The sequence below is a fragment of the Hyposmocoma kahamanoa genome, unplaced genomic scaffold (genome assembly GCF_003589595.1).
Source record: "Hyposmocoma kahamanoa isolate Upper Pololo Valley unplaced genomic scaffold, ASM358959v1 86, whole genome shotgun sequence".
NCBI lineage: Eukaryota > Metazoa > Arthropoda > Insecta > Lepidoptera > Cosmopterigidae > Hyposmocoma > Hyposmocoma kahamanoa.
Window position 1 is genome coordinate 11,404,145 of NW_020654289.1, and position 24,278 is coordinate 11,428,422.

General features: G+C 36.2%; 1 protein-coding gene across 1 annotated transcript in view; it reads left to right on the forward strand.

Moving 5' to 3' along the window:
• The window catches only part of LOC113234827 (elongation factor-like GTPase 1), a 217,433-nt gene extending 193,278 nt beyond the window's left edge, over window positions 1–24,155 (forward strand). The window contains exons 10-11 of the mRNA XM_026470334.1: window positions 23,001–23,185; window positions 23,560–24,155. Coding sequence (XP_026326119.1) covers window positions 23,001–23,185; window positions 23,560–23,748 — 374 coding nt within the window. The 3' untranslated portion in view covers window positions 23,749–24,155. The remainder of the gene's footprint in view (window positions 1–23,000; window positions 23,186–23,559) is intronic.
• Window positions 24,156–24,278: the final 123 nt, after the last annotated feature.

A 24,278-nucleotide genomic window follows, 5' to 3' on the forward strand; every position in this document is an offset into this window, starting at 1 on the left:
TGTGTGTGTGTGTGTGTGTGTGTGTGTGTGTGTGTGTGTGTGTGTGTATTGTGTGTGTGTGTTTGTTGTTGATTTTTAATTAAACTACCCGGAACACCCAGACTAAAACCAATTATTTACAAAAGTTTCTTTCCCAAATTGGTCCCACCGGAAATCGAAACCGGCACCTCGTCACCAAGCGCTCAAACAAGTAAACCTTGTGGTGTAAATATCGAAAATGCATTGCTGACCGTTGAACATAGGATTTAAACTCTTGTCAATCACGCACAGCAGTGCTGCTATTTCCGATAGAAATAGAGTAAGGTAGGTAGAGTGGTGGGTAACCTGTCACAAACTCGATTTTTTTTTTCCAAAATAACATTTGTTCGAATGTTCATTACACCGAAAACCGAATTATAACGCAACCGTTGTTATTTCAGGTTATGTTGGTTGTTTATCGCAAACACACGATTAGGTCCTGTTAGGTTAGGTTAAGTTAGGTTTAAAAGAAAAAACATTTTCCTCTCAAAATTACTATCGAGGTTATGAAAATTCGAGCAAACGTTATTTCTGGGAAATGTCATTTCGAACTACTGATAGGTAACCAGTGTGGAGATATCTACCCAGGCGAGTTCTACATTTATAAAAAAGTCCTAACGTGGTAAGATTCTTTATCAGAGTTGATTAGTATTTAAACTTAGGTGAAAGTTGGTTGATTTTTGTCTAAATTTATCCAAAAAAATCACAACGTATGAAGGTCGTTTAGGTCGGTTAGGTTTTTTTTATGGTACAAAATAACACAAGTCTGAAATGCCTGGTGTTAAGCGACACGCCTGTCCATAGCGGTTGCAGTATCACTCAAAATTTAAATCTCAAGGATCTGAGGTACACTGCCACTGCGCCTGTCACCCTGAGACATAAGTTGACAAGTCCGATGTGCCTGTAATTTCATCAGTACCCTTACCCTTCGAAACCGAAACGCAGTAATGCTCACATTACTGCTTGACGGCAGAAATAGGTAAGGTGGCAGGTGGTGGTGGTACTTCCCTGGACGAACTCTTTCACAAGGAGCTGTATTGCTACTAAATAAACAATAATTGAGTATGTAAATATAATTAAACATAATGCGTAGTACGTATTAAACATCAGAAGCGCATGTATAAAAATTACAGATGATGGAATGCTGAACAAGGAACGTAAAAATCGATTTGGCAACAAATTGTTTCCACGTGTACGTTTCCTTCATGATTTGTGCTATTCATACCTACTCGTGTCTGAATCAAATGGTTCAGGGGGTGTAACCGAGTAAGCTGAGAACTTGTAATGCTTCTCTTTTGGTTTAACTTCGCATAGGTTCATTTATATCCAAAATCATATTTAGTATGCTTGCCCGGATGGAAACAAGGCGTATGCATTTATTTATTTATTGAAGAAAATTAAAATAAGTTTATGGTAAGGACATTTTCTATTTCTTTTTAATTTTTTTTTTATGTAATATCAAGTGACGGAACGAACAAGTCGTGCGGTTGATAGTAAGCTACACTAAAACATAACTTTAACTAACTTTTAACTCTATTTAGAATCATATACATTTAGTTAAAAGATTTTAGTTTTTGCAGCTTCCTGTGTTCAAGATTATGTTTATATCTGGACTTATTAAGTCTCCTCGAAGTAGCGATCGCGATAATTTCTGATTCAATACTCAAGAAACAGCTTCTCACCTTAATCGCCTTCAGTGACACTTGTAGTAACGACAGAACGCTGCTTTTATATAGTCACGCAGCATATATTGCTAAAGCAGCAAAAAAATCACGTAAGAAAATGGATGCTTCATCCACGATGAAGTTTTGCTTGCTCTGCTCGTCGCAGAAAACTTAGTTATTATATTTAATAATATAGTCTTGATTTATTTTTTTTTTCATTTTAATTTGTGTTTGTGCTGTAATTTATTGTTCTTTTGCTTTCTTTTCATTTTATCTTTCTTCATTTTTTGTTTTCTTCTGTACTCGTATTTTTAATAAGCAAAGATTTGTTTTCTATCTTTTTCTCATGTCGTTTCTGTCAAAATTATAAGCGGATCCATTCGTGATATAGGGAACGATGTGATATACCTTCGAAGTTCGCACTATCAGTGGTAACGTATACACGTGCAATACCCCGGCGTTCCCCACCCACGTGCGACCTTTGTTGAATAAACAGCGTGACAAAAATAAACCGAATCAGTCACAATTTGTGTAATTGAAATGATTGCATGAGTTACTAATTGCGACCTAAATTTGTTACCTTAAAATTGTATAATTGAATTTTCCGGAGTTATGTTGGCGGTTTTTCTAACCGCTCTGAATAGCGTAGATTTACACACCGCAAATGCTAGGTGAAAGTGTGTGATCATTTCAAACAAAAAATAAAATTCGAAAAAAGAACAAAAAAAACTAATTTTGTGATAAACAAAATAAAAACAAAACAGGTTAAAAAATTAACGTGGCATAGTGTTCATTGGAGGTATCGACATTTAAATTCAAATAAATGAGTTAGTAAAAAATTTCGTCGTACGTAACACTTTTCAGAATTGCGGCTACTATTATAGTTATATGAAATATAATTTTTATAATTTAATTCAAATAAGAAAGATTCGAAATGGCCACCGAAAATATATAAACGATTTCCCGCGAAATAACGTTCAGAAAATTAAACTATTGAAGAAAAATAAAATAGAAAAAAAGGACGAAAAATTTTACGACTGTAGTCAAGTCAAAACCTTTGTAAAATGTATTAAATTAATCGGATAGTTATTACTCGCGGGTTGCAGTTTGTGACGGTGGGCAACGAAAGAGAAGTGTAATTAGTACGCAACCAAAGCAGATATTGACTAATACAAGTATAGGCGAACGCCACCACACCGCCTCAGCTCTGTTTATTCAATCCTAGATGCTCTGGTGCTGTATGTTAAATATTTAAGAAACCTACCTATACAGGGTGAAAAAATCAATGGGACATGAAGAGGAACTACATTGGATAGCTAATTTGACTTGCATGCGCAGATTCTTTTGGAAAAATTTCCACAACCGGGAATCGAACAACCATAAATGCAAAAAAAGCTAACTCTATTTTATTGCATTAATCGATAGGGTCCATAATTAGGATAAAATCTCTCCAATGAACATTGGGTCTTAGAATGAAAAACGTCAATGAAATCCCCTTTATTTCCCACTGTATACCTGCCTATCTCCGTTGTGGCTTAAAAATCCCACTCAATTGCCACATAAGTATATGAGAATAAAGATAAATGATTTCTGGACACATGAATATACTCGTACCAAAGTATATAAGTCTAGGTCTATTAAGACCTTTTCGAGGTTTTAAATTTTCGTCATTATCCTCAGTTATCCTCCGTGACTGTTACACAACCTTGAGCAAACATTTTATGATTTGATGATTTCTTCTGGAATGAAACCATATTTTCGGATCTAAATCACGAATATGTTTGTTTCTTCAAACTAACCAACGTTTCTGACACTTTACAAGTCCCATAATCAAGACTGGTTTATTCTCACTTCTAAGACAAGTGAAATAACAGTCTCGCATCAGACTTTGACCTTAATCCTGTATGTATATGAAGAAATCCCAGCAGTGAGCTGTACTTCTATACTTGTATGATGATGTTAAATTGTGAGTTTGATTGACACGGGATGGGTAATTATAATCATTTAGTCATCTATCCACAGACAGTCAGTAGTATTCGCGATTTAGATCCGAAAAAATACCTTCATTTCCCATTAATGCACCATTTTTACACCCTGTATAAATAAGTATTGTATAAACATGTACACCATTACCATATCATCATAATATAGCACCATTATGTATCTCGTTATCACCGTTTATGTAACAACAGCATTCCCGCCCATACTAGCCTGTCATAACCCAGGATTATGCAACGACACCTACAGGGTAGTGGGGTACGATACCTACCCACTCGCTGGCCCACTGTTTCCGTTGTCGTATATGGATCGCCGGTAATATGCAACTATAACTATATAATAGTGACATATATGTGTGTATATATATATAATATGTCAATAACTAACATAAAGCAGGTGTTTTATTTAAAATGAAGTGAGAAATCAATAGGGCTAACAAGTGTACATATTTACAGCACCCTGTATTTAAAATAATATTGTGTCATTTTTTCATTCATAAAAATATTTGTAATATGTCTCTCATAACGAATGTATTCGTAGTACGTCGACAAAAATTTATTCTTATTCGCTTCGGTATGTCCATGCTATTTTGACGTCTCCTTCACGAGCGTCGGACACGCGCACGGTGAAGTTGCGTAACTGCTCAACTTAGGTTAACCTTTTAACGTCGATTATTCCACACACTATAAAAAATATGAGATTTGAAGTAATTTTTTAAAAGCCGCTTAGTACTTCTGATGTCAATTTTATGCCACTAATAATAACAACAGTCCAAATTGCAAAGCTGAATATGCTATTGTGTATAGAGCGTTATATACATTAGTGTATATTGCATCTCGATGTTTACCATTTTCAAATAAGTACATAATGTAGATACCAACGCTATTATAATAATATACGCCCACAACATTGCTCCGGTTCCTATATGTAGCAGCAACACATAAGGCAAGCGATTATGTCTTATTAGGTGTGTGCCTTAAGTGGTATCTGACTAAGTATACGATAAACACGGTTACTCGTACAAATTATGTAATTTATGTTTACGCTAATACATTTACAAAGTCATAGATAAGACATAATTATTTGAATCATTTATTTGCCACTAAAATACTTGCATTCGAAAATTCTGTTTTCTGTTTTTATTTTCTTTTTAACCGACTTCAAAAAAAGGAGGAGGCTTGTCGACTGTATTTTTTTTTTGTATTTATGTTACGCGATAACTCCGGATAAAAATGACATTTGTGAACCTATTTTGAAGATTTTTTTTTTTGTTGAAAAGAGTATCTCGAGAATGGTCCCAAGTAAATTTAAAGAAAATATTTAACCGCTAATGGTGGCAAACTAGGGGACTTAACTTACTGCCACTATTCCTGTTTCTGCAGGTAAACAGTAATGTGAGCATTATAGCGTTCGGGTTTTGTAGCTGTTGAAATTACAAGCACGTGGGACTTGTCAACTTTATGTCTCAGGGTGAAGGGTGCCGTGGCAGTCCTCAGATCTTTGTGATTTAAAACTTTAAATGGCACCGCAACTGCTACGAGTAGGCGAACCACCAGGCGCTCGATTTGTTCGTCCCGCCACTTGATATCATAAAAAAGGCAGCTGTGAAATAATATTACACGTAATTATTATTCAGCCTCGGCGCCTACTGCACTACCTACTCCACTTTTAGTAAGATTAATCTCGTTGAATTATCAAGGTCTCATTAAGAGTCGATACTACCTCAGCTCGAATTCAAAATTTTTCCGTACTAATATGGTTCATTTTGCTTGAGTCGAGCGGGACACTGGCATTATTTCAGAATTTATTTTTTGGGAAAGAATGTGTTTTATTTTTGTAACATGAACTATGAGAATATTTTCAGGAATCGTGTTTTCACACCGTACAGTACTCAGTGTATATTCTCACTATATATTTTTCCCAAAGTGATTGATTCAACACTTTCGCTGGTATGCGGAATCAACAGGTTGTATGGACTTATAAAAAGAAAATTTAATTTAGGGTGTTGAACTAAGATACGATCTTTGAAATAGAATAACACATTTTAAAGACACATGTATTTAACCGTACGGACATAGTAATTTGAAGACAAACAGTGTAACTCCCGATTGTTCGGAGCGTCAATGGCAATGTCTACACGTCACTCGCAACTTAGGGTTGTTACATTATTATTTTAATTGTATCTAAAGGTTGCAAAACATAATTTGAAAAAATTAAAAATAATCATCGCACTTTTCTCGTGCTATATATTGATTTTTTTATACCAGGTTCCTGGATTAATATCTCAATCATGGGAGTAAAATCATGGAATAGAAATAAATTCGAGTTTGTATATGCTAACGATCCATTCATAACTATGAAATTATACATTTGACACAGAAACATAATTTAAATGTTTTAAACACCTAGGGAACGTTTCTACAACGAAGGGCGCATACGCTTCACGCTTTGCAACTGGAATGCACCGCGAGATTATGCGAATATACATATGCATCTGTACACTGCGCGCGGGCGTGTACATATACCAACCGCGCTGCTACATTTGTATCGAGTTACATTATTTGTCTTATTACTGCTATCTATATTGAAGTGTTAAATGGGTTTTACAAGACAGTTCAGTTGAATCTACACGACACATATCGTCCCGATGGGCGTGACTAATAATATTGCAAAAATTTACTTACATCACAACATTCTGAGTCTTGTACATCAGGGTTTCTTGACCTTTTTCTAGTCAAGAACCCCTCTCAAAATTTCAAGGACCGTGCGAACCCTTTCCGAAAAGATAAATAATACATAGTACTAAAAAAACCGACCTGAAAAGTTCATGGAATTACATCTATTTGCCAAGTTTTATTGCAATCGGTAACCGGATTCATCCCCTAGTTTGCCAACCTCAGAGGTGGAATATTTTCTTCAAATTTAAGTGGGATCACTAATGAGGTACCCTCTTTCCAACGAAACAGAATCATCAAAATCGGATCACAAAGTTCGGAGTTGTCGCGTAATATACATAAAAAACATCGAATTGAGAACCTCCTCCTTTTTTGAAGTCGGTTAAAAAACTAGGTTTAGCTTTTACTAGCCTTTATTGTCGTTAGTGTATGTTAGGTAGGCTCGCCATGAACCCCCGACGTTCATTACACGGGCCCCTTAGGATTCCATGGACTACAGGTTTAAGAAACTGTTATACATAAATGACTTCTTTCTGTCAAAACTACATAAAGAAATAAGTTACATCTTTTCTTTTTCTTAGGAACATTGCTGAAAACATATTTTATTGATGTAAAAACAAAGTTATACTTCAATTTTCAAATGTTTAGTCTCTAACGTAGCGATAGCCTAATACGTTTCAGGTCATTAGCCCATAAAAATACGTGGATTTAAGTTAAAAAAAATTAAAGCTTCCATTTGAATACGACATTGTTCTTTGGCAGTTTTGTAAGATATGCCTATATCATCATTCATTGAACTCAATTTTTTTGTTATGACGCAATATTCGTATTGTAGAGACATACCTATAGGTATTGAGGTCTTGCATATTATTTTATTTATTATTATTTTTATAGTATCAATAAGATTAGACTACTTTGTTATTTTTGTTACATAAATACCAAAGTTAAATGAAATTAAAAAAAAACTATCAACTTTAAAAGTGAGCAAATTATGTCGATTGTAATCCCTTTTGGGCATAAATGTCACGACCTACAGCCCATTTAAAGTACGGACATCAGCACGTCTTTATTTTATATTTAAGTTTTAAATTCGCCTCTATATAAATAAGACAAGTTAAATTTAAAGAGAAAGCACGTGTTTGATGATTGAAAATGTTTAATAAATTATATTATAAATCTTTGTTTTTAATCCGATTTTAATATTGGTTTAAGGTTTTGTTGGGCGTTTGGGCTCTTATTTACTAATACAGTCTATTATCATCTGAATCTGGTAAAGTAAAAAAATCATATCGACTTACTAAATTACATAACACCCTTTCATGGCACCAATACGTTCGTTGATATACAACATTACACTGTTAGCTGCTGTAGGTAGCAACGGTTGCATCTCTGGAATTGTCGCAAATAGCGCCCTCCCTCGACCTTCGCGGTGTCGGCTAAATTATAGGAGACAGGTGTCGACTGCAGGAAATAGGTTCTTACCGGAGAGGATGCTCCGCAGGCCTGGGAAAGTACATGCTGTCACGTGGTTATTTTAATTATATAAAAAAAAATAATATAAAAAAAAATTAATAATTATAAATGAGTGACAAAAATGAATCGGCGATTGTATTTTTAAGTTTTTCCTGTCACTCCAAGATGACTTGGAAAAAAATGCCATATAAGTAAATCTGCCGTTGTACCCAAGAATTTTGTTCCTTGTCTGTAAACATGATTTGTAATATATTGCAAATTGACTATTTTTTTCAAATGTAAATCGCGTATATATTTTTTTAAAAAATTAACGTTTTGAACCATTTACGGGTTACAAATTGGTTAGTTGCAATTTGAACTAATTTAGATCTGAAAAAGGTGTAACAAACGCGAAAACTAAACAACTCAATTTGTAACGTATTATTAATTATTATAAATTACCCCATATTATAATTAAAAACATATGTGTCGATTGCATCAATACCTGGTCTCAGACTAGAATTTGGTTTTATACAAAGGATAACAAGAAAATCTAGATCTCAGTGGACTATAGCACTCAGATCATCCAGATCTAGTCTAGTCTGGTTTTCAGATAGTCTATAATAACAACATTAAACAGGTTTTGCTTGGACATAATTTAAACTATGCGCGTAATTTTAACTAGTTAACAGGTCATATGACCCGTGAATATACATATGATAATTTATTGTAGCCACACCTCAATTTAATGTAATTAAGAATGTAACGGCAATAATGGTAAATAATAGTGAATGACAAGAAGCGGGAGAATGGTGTCGGGCAGCATTTCAGTTAATTTTACATAGAAAATGAAACTACTATTTTTTCAGATCTAAATCAGGAATATTTGTTTTCTCTAACAAATTCTTTGTTTTTTAAAGTAAATTCTATACAGATCCCACAGTCACGGCAGATTTTTTGTTTTGTTTGATATTTATTAGTTTTACATTTTAAACAATGTTTTTGTACAAGTTGTGCCTCGTATTACGAAGAATGTAAAAGAAGTTACCCCTAACAGCTGTATTTTTTTTAGTCACGAAAACCCACATATGTGTATTATAATCTTGTTTGTAATCCACGTAAACCCGTATTGTAATTATTGTGTCTATACAATCGGTGTTTATGCAAATGGGGTGTATCTTTATATATATATTACATTCCTAAGAATCAGTTTGCAGCGGAAAACGTCTTGTAATTAAGACGTATCTGCAACTTCCGAGCGAATTTAATTTACTCTTGATATGCGCTTGCGCCGGTCGCGCCGTGACGGGAAGCCAGCCAGGATGGGAGTAGAATGTCGGATGTCGGCCGCTGTGCCAGACCAGTTGGACTTGGCTCAACAGAGATGAATTTAGCATTACACCTCTGTATAAGACAATCGTTGTAGCTTAATTGTCGTGCATTTTGACACATATACAATATTTTTTAAATGGGACAGTATAGGGAAATCCGGAACCATGGAAGATACAAGGAAACTGTCTTAGAAACCATTTAGTCTTTTTTGTGAGAACAATTTTGGCAAAATAGAAAAAATTACAATAAAATAAAATAATGTGTTTGCGTTAGTTTTTTTTTATATAACATCATTATTTATTAGTATTCATTGAGAACCTGAGTTGGTACTTTATTTTCTTACACCGTTTAGCAGTTTAATATGATGAATGAAGGATGACAAAATCATCACATAATCGATGACACCAGTGCGTGTTATTGTCACTGTCGATTCATATATACATATGTTGCATATTTATTTATTTATTTTGCATTGTTTTATTTTATATGTATTTTATTTTATACGGTACAACTACAGATAACAAATTATACAAATAATACCTAGGATTACTAATGTAACATCATAAATGTGACATCCAATTATAGTTGTAGGTACACAACATTCATAATTAAGCAAATATTATAATATAATTAACTTTTCACAAGTTCACAAGTCCCATGTGCCTGTAATTTCAAAGCTCACATTACTACTTATCTATAAATAGGTAAAGTAAGTTGAGCTCCAGGTTGAGCTCCGTCTGAAAGAGTTCGCCCAGGGAAGTCCCTGGAAGGAGCTCTACCTGGTACTAAAAATAAAATTATGACGTTATTTTTTGCTTATACTGGAGTATAATGTAGTTTTTAATCACTTAATATTACAGAAAAAACATGTCATAGTGGGATCACATGCTAATATATCATCGACACATTCTGCGTAAAGATCCGTTGTGAAACGTTGTTCTTTGTGAATTGTTAACTAAATAACTGTGGAGTACGCACAGACCGAGTAGGTAAAATAAAGGTGTACGATCAGCTGAGAATGTACTGTAATAGACACTTCATCTCATTCTAATACAGCCCTGACCTGTCCGGACCAGCAAGGTGGTTACAGCTTTTTATCGTATAACGACAAATTACCCACGCTCTGGACTACCAAAGATCTTTTTATTGTTTCCTCTGTCGTATTTTGGCACCTCGTTTAATACATATATGGTGTTACCAATTTTTTATAAAAACACGATAAATAAGGATTCATGTAATAATAATAATGATTATTGAAATACTTATTCAAAATATTCCTAATTAATAAGAAGAACAGATGATTCTGCATAATTCTTAAATATAGAAAATTTTGTCACGAAAATAATTCGAACGCCTGAACCTTCTATTGAGGAAACTCGTGACTATCAGTGCGACGTAGACATTTTCTTAAATAAAGTGTATAGGTATTTTTTTATTTCCTTAATGGCGGCCACTAGTCTTGGACCAATGCATGGCCAGTGTCAGTTTCGATTAATGTTATCAGTTAATATTGATCAAAAACGTGTATAGTTTTGAGGTAATGAATTATCGTAAAGTGTCAAAATGAGTCATTCACATTTAGGGTTACCATTCCAAAATTCGAATAGTCGGACAAAACGCTTGCCATTTGCAAAAAAGGCCGGACTTTTTAGTAAAAACATAAAATTGAAAATCTCTCTCACAGGGCGGCAGAAATGGACAAGCGCCTGGACAACAAAATTTTTGTCGTAAATCGATTTTATTCAAATTTATTATTACAAAACGATTCTATAATTATGACTATTATTATTCTTCGCCCATCTAAAAAGACCAAGTAACCGTTCCATGTCGGTACGATACACGTGTAGAGAAGAAAGCGGGTATAAACGCGCGGCGGGACAGGAAATTTTTTGATTTTTTTGGTTAGTTTCTAATAATAATCCTGTTATTATCCAGCGCAGTAAGTGATACTTTTGATTCTGAAAATGTTTACCCTGAGCAGAAAAATCTGAACGAAATCCGGACAGAAGGTCAAAAAGCCGGTCATATCCGGACAATTCCGTACGGCTGGTGGCCCTAGTCACGTTTAGCAACACCGGAGAACCTACTGGCAGTCGATTGCGTGACATGGAGACGTGAATCTGAGTACTGTCGGGCGCAAAGTGTTTTTCTTAAGGTATCACCTGCAAAAGTCAGACCAGTGGTCCTGATGTAGAGTTTTACGCCCCGGTACTTACTTTGCCGACCGTGCAACATAAGATCTTTACTTTCGTATATGTAACTGCACGGGTCTATCTAGAAATGGGAAAAACTGCTTATTTTTAAAAACGTTAAAACGTTGTATTATAGCTTAAAAAAATCGTTTAGAGAAACGTTTAAACGCATAAACTTTTATGTTAAAAAAGCTTGCAACGTTATATTGATAGAGAAAAGCAAGAGTAAACCACTAAAGGTTTTAAGATAAGTAAGTTGATCTATAAAACATGAGTTTCATTTTATTTATAAAATTATTATTCACATTGACGAATTAATTTGTTTAGGATAAATAGATGGCGGGACTTGAAACGTAAGCACGTTGTAAAAAATCTAATTTTTGAGTATTGAACTGACCTACGCTTGTGTTTAAATTGAAAAGCGTGCTTATGTGCTTTTCGTTTAAACGTCCTCCTCTAGCTCTGTACCTTTGAATTCTGAACACGTCTTTCGTACCCTTGGTATAATAAAGCTTATGTGAACATAAGTGAAGAATGCTGCTATCGCATGAAATTCACAAAAATAATACAAACTAAATGAAACAATTTATACAAATGTGAAATTTTATAACTCTCCTATTAGAGCATAAAAAAATATTGACTAATTTCATTCGTGGAAACCTCTCTCGCGAAAAGTTGTTATTTTGCAGATATGACCTTATTACACCAAGGGTGCGAATTAATTAAGGCGGTGGTACCAGCCACTTAGGTGCTCGGAGGATTGGAATCTGATAAATTTACATTAGGTTTCGGTAGAAGTTAAAACAGCTATTATCCTAGGTTCAAATGAACGTCTAATATACATATTAGCTGCATATATGTATAAGATACAAATAAAAAATAAACAGAAAAACTATAAATTTAATTTTGATTATACTTTTGCCAAACACGTCAAGTTATAATTTTGATTAAATTTGTTTGTAATATAAAAATATCTTGTTTGTTTTATGTCGCGGCATCATTTTTCATTCTTTTCGCCAAATAATTATTACATACGGCGTATTCACAATTTCACAAAATATTGTTCACGTGTAGATATTTTCGAGCGGTGTTGGAATTATAGTAAAAATTTTCATTGTTGTATTTGCTCCTATTGTGTTGCTATTTTTTGTTGTATTATTTTATTTTAACTGTCGTTATTTAGATATATATTAGTGACGCTTATATTATTTCATTAAAATTGTAATATTATTAATATTGATGTGTGAAATAGATCATTCTATTTTATTCTCGATTGTACTAAACTGGTAAATAATCGTGGGAATATTGTAAATCAGTCATAGAAGTTTCGCAAACAAACTGAGAGTTGGTAAGGCAATAAGTCATTCTAATAAGGTACTTAATTGCACGTTCGGATTTAAAAAAATCTATTTTTTTATAGAGCAGTACACTTCGTAGTCCTTTGTAGCTGAGTCATAAACTCATTTCACATGTTTGGTTTTTTTTTTGTAGTATTGCTGTTATATTTTGAACTTGCCATACAGCACGGCCTCGTTAAGGCATTTCGAACTTTGATGTTCATATCCAAGAATCTAAGGTCTTTCGTATCAGCCCAGTATGGGGTGATACGAAAGTGGAGCGCAATAAACCTGTGCTTGGTTTGTAAGCTTTGGCAAGTATGGTATGATTTGTGATATGGTGTAACATACCATGTCATGGCTTGATCTGTAACGGACTGGTTTTCGCAACTGGGTATTATACGTCTATTTTGCCAATCAATTCTTCTTATCATGTCGGTGGCATGCTCTATAATGCTAGCTATCGTGGTGTAAGGATTTGCCAATTGACGTAAGATATTCGCCGATTGTTGCCGAGAGTGCACCAGACGAACAGAAAAAGAAATGGTACGTCTTGCGGGGAGGTTCCTTTAGGACACTCCTTAGCAATACCACAGTGGCCCAACGATTTGCATTATGGCGGCTGGATGAGTTCCCACTGAGACCCGTTTTGAAAATGATCTTTCTTAAATTGGTTTTAGTCTGATTGTTTTGGCTAAGGCCCCGAAATGAATTCCTTTGCTCATAATACCGGAAATTTACTACTTTGGGACTAATTTTTAATCACCTATAGAGTGTCCATGGCAGGATTCTGAACGTTTGGTATTCTACTAAAAGTCAATAATAGAGCTTGTTAACGGCTAACCATCGCGTTGCTATGTAACAGCCATTGCAATTTTTTGTTATTCAGCTCTTCTAATCTAAATATTTTGATTGACAAGTCATATTACAAAATTGTAGACTACGTGTTAGATAAAGATGGTATGGAAAGACAACATGAGTGTAAATTCCATGCAAATATGATTCAAAGTGTATTCTATAGCATTTAAGTTTATTTGAAAAGAGCAATTTCTAGAGTTTCTTACTCTTTCTTCTCAGGAGGGTCAGCGTAGTGAACGAGCAGTAGCTTAAATGTGACGTTTTTCAAGTGTAAATTTATTTTACCTACGGAATAAATGATTCTTTGACTACAATGGCGAGTCGATGGGCACATCGATGGCGTAGTGTATTAATATTGTATAGGTATATTTAATTTGAAGACTAAATGGCTGTCTAAACGAGACAAAAATTAAGATATGAATAGCAATTGCATAGCAACTGCCTCCGTGACCGTGACCGAACGATACTGAGGTCCCGTGTTCGATTCCCGGGCCGGGAGAAATATTTTTATGGCCTGCATTTATTTCTCTCGCGAGTTTGGGTGTATTTTGTGGTTGTCTACGTGTGTGTCCATGGCACCCGCGACACAGGGTTTCCCTATTGCGGGGCTATGTTGAGTGTGTGCGTTATAATTGAATATAATTGACTTTCCATGGTAGTTTTAGTAAAGTAACATCGATGTTTGTAATTGAATGAATGAATATCCCATCACTGTGCTATTCCACTGAGACTCAAGTGCCATTGCAATTAGATTTTTAAACAGAAATAGCAAATAATATCGTAATTGCAATGTAATCTTATGAAGTCCTAAAGGAATTACAATGACTAGCGATATGAAGAAAATTTGCAGATTAGGGCCACGGGCAACTGATGTGTTTGTAAAAAAAAATACCGGCATGGAGACGTCATCATAACGAATTACTATTGTTGCTGAAACACAGCTATTTTCCAATCCTACTTTTATTATACTCTATATAGCTCGATTACCACTGACTGACTGACTGACTGACTGAACCAGTGATTTAGATGATTGTTCTCCCAGAAGGAGTCGCGGTGGGAAAAATGATGTACGAGAGACGTGGTCGATGGCTCCGGTGAGTACCAAAAAAATCCGAAGACTTCGAAAAATGGGCTGCATCAGGTGGGACCCCGGCTGCGCGGCCAAAGTATAACACCTGCCGGCAAAGTCCTCAAACTAAAAATGGCCGCCATCTTGATCAATTTCTACCGAAAGTGAAAAAAAATTATACTTCGAAGAAACAAGATGGCCGCCATACAAATTTCAGAGTCTTATAGCTCAGCGAGTATCGGAGATAGGCGGAGAGTCCTCGACCAAATGTCATAGAGGGCAATAGGGGTCAACTACCGGTGACAAAAGATGGCCGACTCAAAATTGGGGCCCAAAATAAAAGTGCTCCGATCCGGCTGAAATTTGGCATCCGGCCGTGAAAGGGGGCCAACAAAAGGAACATGCGGTAAATTTCGATATATGATAATATATCGAAATTTTGATTCCGCTATTTTCTAAGATGGCGCCACACGTGTGAATTTTCTGCCTTTTGGCGTCATTTTTCTCCCAGCAGGAGAGCGGGCGGGTAAAAATTATGTAGGGGAGTTATGGTCGGATGGGTTCGAGAAATGTCAAGAGGTACTGTAATCTTCGGAACTATTAGAGATAGGTGAATTATGTTTAAACCAAATTCCAAAAAGGCGATACGAGCTAATCGATTTCAACCTCATTTTTTCAAAATGGCCGATTCAAGAAAATGACCCGAAAAAAATTCACCGATCGTGCTGAAATTTGGCACTTGGTCGTATATAAGGCCCCATAATACGAAATTGTGTCTGTGGTTTTTGATTCCGCCAATTTCCAATATGGCCGCCATACATTTTCCACCGTCCAACGTCATTGTTCGCCAAGAACGAATCGAAGTGTTTTAAATAAGTATACAAGGATTGTATTTGACTCGGAATATTGAATACCAGAAAAATCCAAACATTCAACAAGTGATCTACATCAGGTAGGACACCAGCTGCCCGCCCAAAGCGTCAGAGATGGATGTATGGCTTTCAAACAAAAATTGTCAAGGACCCTGGTCAGGTTCTACCGGGATCAAACATTTTCCAATATGACGGATCGAAGATGGCCGCTATACAAAATTGAGTTTGCTGAATCTACGCAACTATCGATTATATACGGGTTGTGTCTTGTGAAGTATTTATATTATATTATTATACCAACTACCCTGCTCCCTCCCACCCAAATAAACCTAACGAACAAAATCACCAACGAAATCAAAGTAATTACCAACCGACTGACGAAGTCTTTCCTACATTTAAAGTCACAAGCCTCATACATAGCCCTCGTGGACCCAGTGCAACATGCAATATCCAAGTCGACCTGGTCGCCGTGATAAATGGCCCGGTCAAAGCATCAGAGATGGGTACATGGCTTTCAAACAAAATTTGTCAGGGTCCCTGGTCAGGTTCTACCGGGATCAAAAATTTTCTAATATGGAGGAACCAAGGTGGCCGCCATACAAAATTGAGTTTGCTGAATCTCTGCAACTATCGATGGTGTACGGGTGGTGTCTTATGGGGTATTTAAAAATACGACTTGATGCGATCGTACCAATACCCTGGTCTCTCCCACCTAATGAAACCTAAGAAAAAAAATCCTGAAACAAAAACTACAACTAGCAAACAGTCACAAACCTAACACAAAGACATCGCGGGCCACTTTAGCGGCCCAGCGCAACGCGCAACATACTATACGTAGGTAGCTCGATTACCACTGACATGTAGATAATTGTTCTCCCAGAAGGAATAGAGTTGGTTTAGATTTATTTACGGGATCAGTAGTCGGAAGGGTTCAGTGAGTACGAGGAAATCCGGAAATCTTGGAACAGTGCTCCGCATCACGTGGGACTGAGGCTGCTCGCCCAAGTACCTGGATGGGCACATGGCTCTCAAATAAAAGTTGTCAAGGATCTTGGTCAGGTTGTACCAGAACCGAAAATGTTCTGGTATGACGAATTCAAAATGGCCGCCATAAACAATTTGACTTTTCTGAATCTTCGCAGATCCCTTCCACTCAAACTCAACCAAAGAGGATTCTCTTCTGAAATATAAAATCTAATTCCCAACCTGTCACGCAAGCGTCAAAAAAAGGCCCTCGCGGGCCGCTTTAGCGGCCCGGCGCAACGCGCGCCATTTAGTTATATATATAAAGCTACAAATCCTGACTCACTTAGAAAAATAGAACGCATACTTCCCGATATGGTGGTAAAAAGTTATTTATACCGTTGTACGCGGATAGGCAAGGTAAAGAATCAAATATGAGAAGACCTGAATTCGAGATAGGTAGGAGGTGCTCGAAGGAATGTCATACAGGGTAACAGTGGTCAACTGCCTGGGTTAAAAAAAAATTAAAATGGCGATTTCAAAATGGTGGCCGAAGAAAAACTTGCTTTGATGCTGCTGAAAATTGGCATGCGAGGGTCTTTAGGAGTCCTTGATCATAATTTGGGGCCAAAAGTTTTTTTCGCCATTTTTTAATATGGCGGACATATAAGTGTTTTTTTTTTCGTTAAAAATAGCTGCTGAAAGAGACTCGCTCTGTTTCAGCTAAAAATTGGCATGTGGAGGCCTCTAGAAGTGCCAGATAATAATTTGTGCTCGAAATTGGTTTTTCGCCATTTTCAAATATGGCCTGCCATATAAGCGTTTGTTGGCAGTAGAAAAAAAAATATTTTGATCTCTTTGAAAGTTGTCATGTCATGGGGGGTCTCTAGGTGTGCTTGATAATAATTTGTGGTCAACATCAGTTTATCGCCATTTTTCAATATAGCTGCAATATAGAGCAAATTTTCCAACCAAAAAAAAAAACCATGTAAGTGTTTTTGACGGCAGACGAAAATTTGCTCTAATTCGATTGAAAATCGATATGTGGGGTTTCTGTGGGTATTTAATAATAGTTTACGGTCAAAATTTATTTTTGCCATTTTTCAATATGGCTGCAATACAAACTTTTTGGCGGTAGATAGAAATTTGCTCTAATTCAGCTGAAAATCGGCATGTGGTTAGAGCATAGAGATTATGGATGTTTAATAATAATTTGCGGTTAAAATTTACTTTTAGTCATTTTTCGATATGGCTGCCTTACAAACTTTTTTAGCGGATGATAAAAATATGCTCTAATTGTACTGAAAATCGACCTGTGGGGTTCTCTATGGGTTTTTAACAATAATTTGCAGTCAAAATTTACTTTTTGCCATTTGTCAATATGGCTGCCATACAAACTTTTTTAGCACAGACAAAAATTTGCTCTAACTCGATTGAAAATGGACATGTCGGGGTCTGTATTAGTGTTTAATAATAATTAGCGGTCAAAATTTATTTTTCACCATTTTTCAATATGGCTGCCATACAAACTTTTTTGGTGTTAGATTTTATTTTTAATTCGACTGAAAATGGCATGGCCTCAATCATAATTTGGCGTAAACATTTTGTTTTCACCGTTTTTCGTTAGAGCCTTAATTTTTTATGTAAATGGCTGTTGAAAAAACTTACTTTGCTCGGACTGAAAATTGACACGAAAAGCTTTCTAAGATTGTTTGATAAAAATTCGTGGTCAGAATATATTTTTGCAATTTTTAAATATGACCGCCATTAAAGAGCTATTTTAATTTTTTTAAAACAAAGTTATAATCCGCAGGCCGAGATCCGCGGAGAGCGAAGCCCGAAGCATAACCCAGAATACTCAGACCGAAACCAACTTAGAAATGTTCGTTTCTTAAATTGGCCCAAATCGGGAGTTGACCTCCTCATCAGGCCATTATAGTACTAACTGCTGTGCCACCGAAGAGCATGAGCACACTCCGTAAACTGAACCCAACCACGCGCCGCAGGCCAAGCCCGACCCCACCGTGTGAGGTACAGGGATCGCTTAGTATATAAATGACCTTAGCCGCTGAACCAACGGTCTCGACTAGCGATTAGTAGTGTCTGTATTATCAATGTAGCAGTCCAGTTATCCACAGAATGCAACCGAGAGTTGCCGGATGTCCTGAGAGGCCCGTTAACGGACTGGGATATGGGCCGCCGTGCGCCAGCACAGCTCTAAGGTGCTTACACATTGCCGTTTTAAACAGTTTAAAATTGTTTTGTTTTTGTTACTAGAAAATTATTTCACATCGGTGTTACGAATGTTCTTGAAGTCACACGCATGTATCAAACAGATTCATTAACGTTAGTTTCGTTTAAAAACGCTATATCGTAAACCACACTCTATCATAGGGAGCGCCTTCGACACCGCAGCCATATTAATTATGAGCTTACTAATAGTACCCCACATTAAACAAACGTTTAATATGAACGTAATGCTGATGAGTGGTGACATGTGAGGATACAAGTTAAAGTTCTAAATTTAATTTTCTTTTTATCCAAAATTCACGATCGTTTCTCAAAATCTTACTTATTGTTAAGTAAGTCTGAATTTCAAAACAATGTATTTTTTTTTCGGTTTCCTGACAATCTAAAATATTACCAAATCTGGTGAGATGGATTAGACGGATTTATTCAAAAAATTGAGAAAGATAAGCGGAGACGATGGAAGAAGAAAGGGGATGTACTTTTTTGCTCGACAGTGGGTGCATCCTTGGAAAATGTTTGCAGTGTGATAGCACCTTAACTTACGGGTTGTGGCATCGGTTATTAACTTATATATATGTTGGTGCTTAAGTTCTTAAGACTTTATAACTTAGCGTAACTCGAGCAAGTTGCAGATTATGCATCTGTTCACCTAATAACTTAACACGTTTATTATATCAAAGTGAATAAATTTTTAACTGCCTACATAGTACTACCTAATTATTATACGTATAGGCACTTAATGTTAACCTATAATAATAACAATCTTGTTTTGAATACAAATATTAACGGTTTGTCGTTATGATTAATATGTTTGTAAGTTTTATTATTATTACATAAGCTATAACGTATGACTCACCACTGTAACTGCATTTATTTCAAATAAACTATTTCTCACTTTTTCTTCTTCTGTCTCTATCTTTCTCTCTTTCTCTATTTTTATTTTTGTATCCAACTCCATCGCGTTGGTGGTACACCAGCTCCACAAGTGTTTGAATCCACTTTTTACATACATATCATCACGCCAGTCTCCCACTGGGGTAGGCAGAGACCATTGATCTTCCTGCTACGCTCCTGACAAACCTCCTTCGCCTCCTCCACTCCTATCAGTCTCTTCATACATTCTCGTTTATTCTTGATACTTTTAATCCTTTTTTAACGACTTCCCCAATCTGATTAAGATATGTACGCCGAAGTCTACCTCTCGCCACGCCTCCATCCACATTCGCTCTATAAATTTGTGCCATCAATCTACCAACTTCTTACTGAGAAAAAAATATTAAATAAGCTGGGAAATGTAACGAACTTACCTACAATGCCACAAATCGATTCGAAATGAGCCTGTATTATTAAACACGAAACATGACCTTACATACTTTATTTTATTTTCATTACATACTGTTATAAGCTTTCATCAAAAAAGCCTATAATATTTCGTCACGAACAAAACAAATTCTTACGTTTTTGTTTATAGACCTCTTATAAAAACGTGTTATTTATAGATGACCTCTTATAAAAATACTTTCTCAAACCCCGTCCATTCATACTCGAGGCGTAATTGTTATTTAATAGAACCAATTAATGAACCAATGTTGACATTAGTGTAGTAATACTAATAATAAAGGTTTTAATTGCTGCACGTCATTATCGATTCAAGTTTATTTTACAGACGTAAAACAAATTACCGTTATTATGATCATTACTTATTATACTCCAAAATACTCTCTAGCTGAGACATTGAGACTTTTTGATTTGTTATTAGTTTGTTTTTTGTTAATATCAACTTTTTGTAGGTGCTAACTTAGTTATTATAGTATTTTATTTCATTTCTTAATTTAACGTTATTTTATCAACCCCTTGAAAGAGTTTGCTGTTATTTAAGGACACAAAGACACTTCAGTGGTCTCAGGCCAAGTTATTAGATTCAGTCGCATGAATTAATATATAATGTGAAATTTCGAAAAAAACGAGTTTCGTAGAAAATTATAATATTCAGTCCTATAATGTTCGAAAGTATTGTTTTGTTTACGGTAGTAAATGACGGAATGAACAACTTGTGCATCTAGTGCTAAACGCCACGCCTGTCTATAACAGTTGCCGTGAGAGAGAGCTTAAAATTTAGAGCTTAAAAAAACGATTTGAGGGCCACTGCCACTGCGCCCGTCATCCCGAGGCATAAGTTGGCAAGTTCCATGTGCCTGTAATTTCTCCAGGACCCTTACCGTCCAAAACCGGAACGCAGTAACGTGAGCATTGCTGCTTGGCGGCCGAAATAGGTAAGGTGGCAATATTTCCTTGGATGAACTCTTTCACAAAGAGCTCTCCTGCTACTAAAAGCACGCATCCCTTATGGAAGAATAGCATAAGTGGAGTTACGTCAAAGATGTTTATTGCTCCATTAGATAGACAAAAATATAACCCACATCATCTCCCATTCTTGTAACTCTATCTACAATATTAGTCGCTACAGTTTTAACAATTGGGGAGATGATGTGGGTTATACTTTTCTGAATCTAGTGGAGCAATAAACGTGTTTAACGTAACTCCACTTATGCCATTCTTCCATGAGGGGTGCTATATGAATATTATTATCGTAATTTTTTGGAAGTGTAACAAATATTCATGGCGGGTTGATGCTCTTATCGAACGACGTAAAAATTGCTCATGTTTGTAAACGTTTTCTTATTTATGTTGATCAGTGAGAGGCTTGGCCGAGCTTGCTGTAAGCGCAATTATAAGATCTATCACAGGAAATAGGCTCACCGCTTAGAATCGCATACTGCCGTCGTTTACGTCATACCAACATTAACTCCTCGGGAATTTAAAGAAATGCCAAGATCGCCATAATACGAGATTTAAAACATAAACATCACACATAATCTCCAACATTGTGTAAAATGTTATGATGAAACTAAAATAGGTTGAGGTATTGTTACAAATAATATAAAATCCTAACATAAAAGTCATGCTGAGTGTATAGTTATACTTATGTACCTTTGAAAACCACAAAATAATTTTTCTATTATATGAGCTACAGCACAGGTATAATTAGATTTGAAATGTCTTCTTCGTTTTGTTTCTTTTTACTGATGACCACACGGCGCAAGCCACAAATATGTGCTTAAATTCCAGTCGAGTTTTTCTACCGATTACGTGCGTTTCCCGTTACAAATGATATCTTTTTTCGTTAACATTCTTGCCGTGTTGAGCTTGGAACTAAGTATACAGTAGGCTTACTCATAAAAAAACTTCTTTATTTACTAAGCAAACATGAGCGTACAAAACTAAGTTTAAGCGCGACAAAAAGTGGAACTAATTTACGTTCCATATAGAGTTAGTACCGCGCGTCCCGCAACCTTGCGTCTCGCCTGCCTTTGTGCCACCAGTGACGTTCAGAACTAATCTTGCATGGCTCTATAGAATGTGTCAAGACGTGACCAATGGAACCGGATGCACGCCCGTGGCCGGAAGCCTCCACTTTCATCTCAAAATGGCCGCATCGAATCTGTAAAAAGCAAGGAATTTTTCTACGCGACTGATCTCTGAATATTTTGTCAAGCGATCCAGTGATATCACGAGGCAAACTTTTTTGGCCCCTCTGAGTTTTTGCCTCGCTTCCTGACTCAACTCGTCATGCAATAGCCAATCACCTTTTGCGAGTGAGCCTTTGTTCAACCTTTACTAAAACTATTTAATTTCATACCTCGAAATCACGTCAAGAAATGTTTCTTATTTTACTTTGCTACCTACTTAATTTTTAAGACAGTCACATTTCTTTATAAAATGACGCATTAGTGGATTGTACATTTTAATATCTTGTACAAACATTACTACTTGCGGAAAAGTCCAACCAATCTATCCAATTGTCATTTAAATTGGGAAATGTGAGCCTAGTTTTTGAAAAACTACTTTGATATTTAGTAGTAGTAGTAGCAGTAGAGCTCCTTGCGAAAAAGTTCGTCCAGTGAAGTAGTGCCACCTTACCTATTTCTGCCGCTAAGCAGCAATGTGAACATTACTGCGTTCCGGTATCGAAAAGCAAGGGTGCTGGTGAAATTACAGGCACATGGGGCTTGTCAACTTATGTCTCAAGGTGTCGGGCGCAGTGGCAGTGCCCCTCAGATCTTTGTGATTTAAAGCACTGCAACTGCAAAGGTTATGGACGGGCGTGTCGCTTATCACCAGGCACACGGCTTGTTCTTCCCGTCGCTTAGTGTAATGAAAATAAAACTAAATTGTATATTGATAAGAGATACGTCACCATAATAGATACACTTGAGTACATTGATAATGGAACTAATTATATTTATTTCTTCTTCGCAGGTAAACTATACGCTTCACTGGGCCGACGCGGTGGCCGCGTCGTAGCGAGCGATCTGCAGAGCGGCTCGGCATCATTCAGAGTCCGAGCGCTCCTCCCCGTAGCAGAGAGCTTCAAGTTCGCTTTGGAACTGCGTACACACACGTCCGGATTGGCCGCCCCCCAACTCATGTTCAGCCATTGGGAGGTAAGACATAAAACTAAACCTTTTGCCATGCCTTTCTCAGTTGCGAATGGAGTCACACTAAGTACTTTATCGTGGATGGAATACAGAAATAGGGAATAGTCCCATGAAATTAGCAGCTCTTTGTATACATTAGGTACCCATAGCAGTATTTACGTACAACGACAGTTAACTGTGTTCATTACTTACCTACTTTAATGATATATCTACTTAATCCTATCCCTTTTTTAGAGAGCTAAAATTCAACGGGGCTTTTTTGGTGGTGTGAAAACTAGTGACCTTACCCACTTACAATATATGAAGAAATGCAATATCATGCGCTTTAAGCCAATTGGAAGACAACAAATTTTTATACTTATTTTACACTCAATTTCCAGGTAATAGATATCGATCCATTCTGGAGGCCTCGTACCGAGGAAGAACTTCTTCACTGGGGAGAGAAATGGGACGGAGTGAACCGCGCTAAAGCATACATGGACTCGGTGCGCGCGCGCAAGGGCCTCGCCACTGATAAACAACTCGTGCAACACGCTGAGAAGCAGAGAACGCTTTCTAAGAACAAGTAGAATTTGAATAATCATCACCGGAGAAACTCCACTGCTGAACATAGGGCTCCCAAAAGATTCTTAAAATAAAGCCTGTATACACTGCGTTCAATTCGCGTTTGATTATCAACTCAGAGAACTATGTGGCTTGGCTGTGTTCATTCTTGGTATAAAACATCTACTGTTTACTGTATTTATGAAATACATAATATTTCATAGTATAATATCGACTCAAAAAATATATAAAATCATTTTTATATTGATTGCTTTTCCAATAAAAGTCGATGAGAACGTGACCTGTCCTAATAAGTGGTTGTTTACGGGAAGGCTGACAGTTTACATTACCCATATTACGTAATTTTAAAGGAATTTTGTTTTCTATACGTTAATGTTGAAATCAGTACTAACGCCTCCATTTTTCGGTCCAAATACATTATTCTTGTCAGTCTATTAATTTGTACGCTATTATTATTTTCTTATTTTAACTTAACCTTGTAAAAAAACTTAGAAATTTAACACAAACAAAAAAAAGGTAAAACTTAATATTGTTT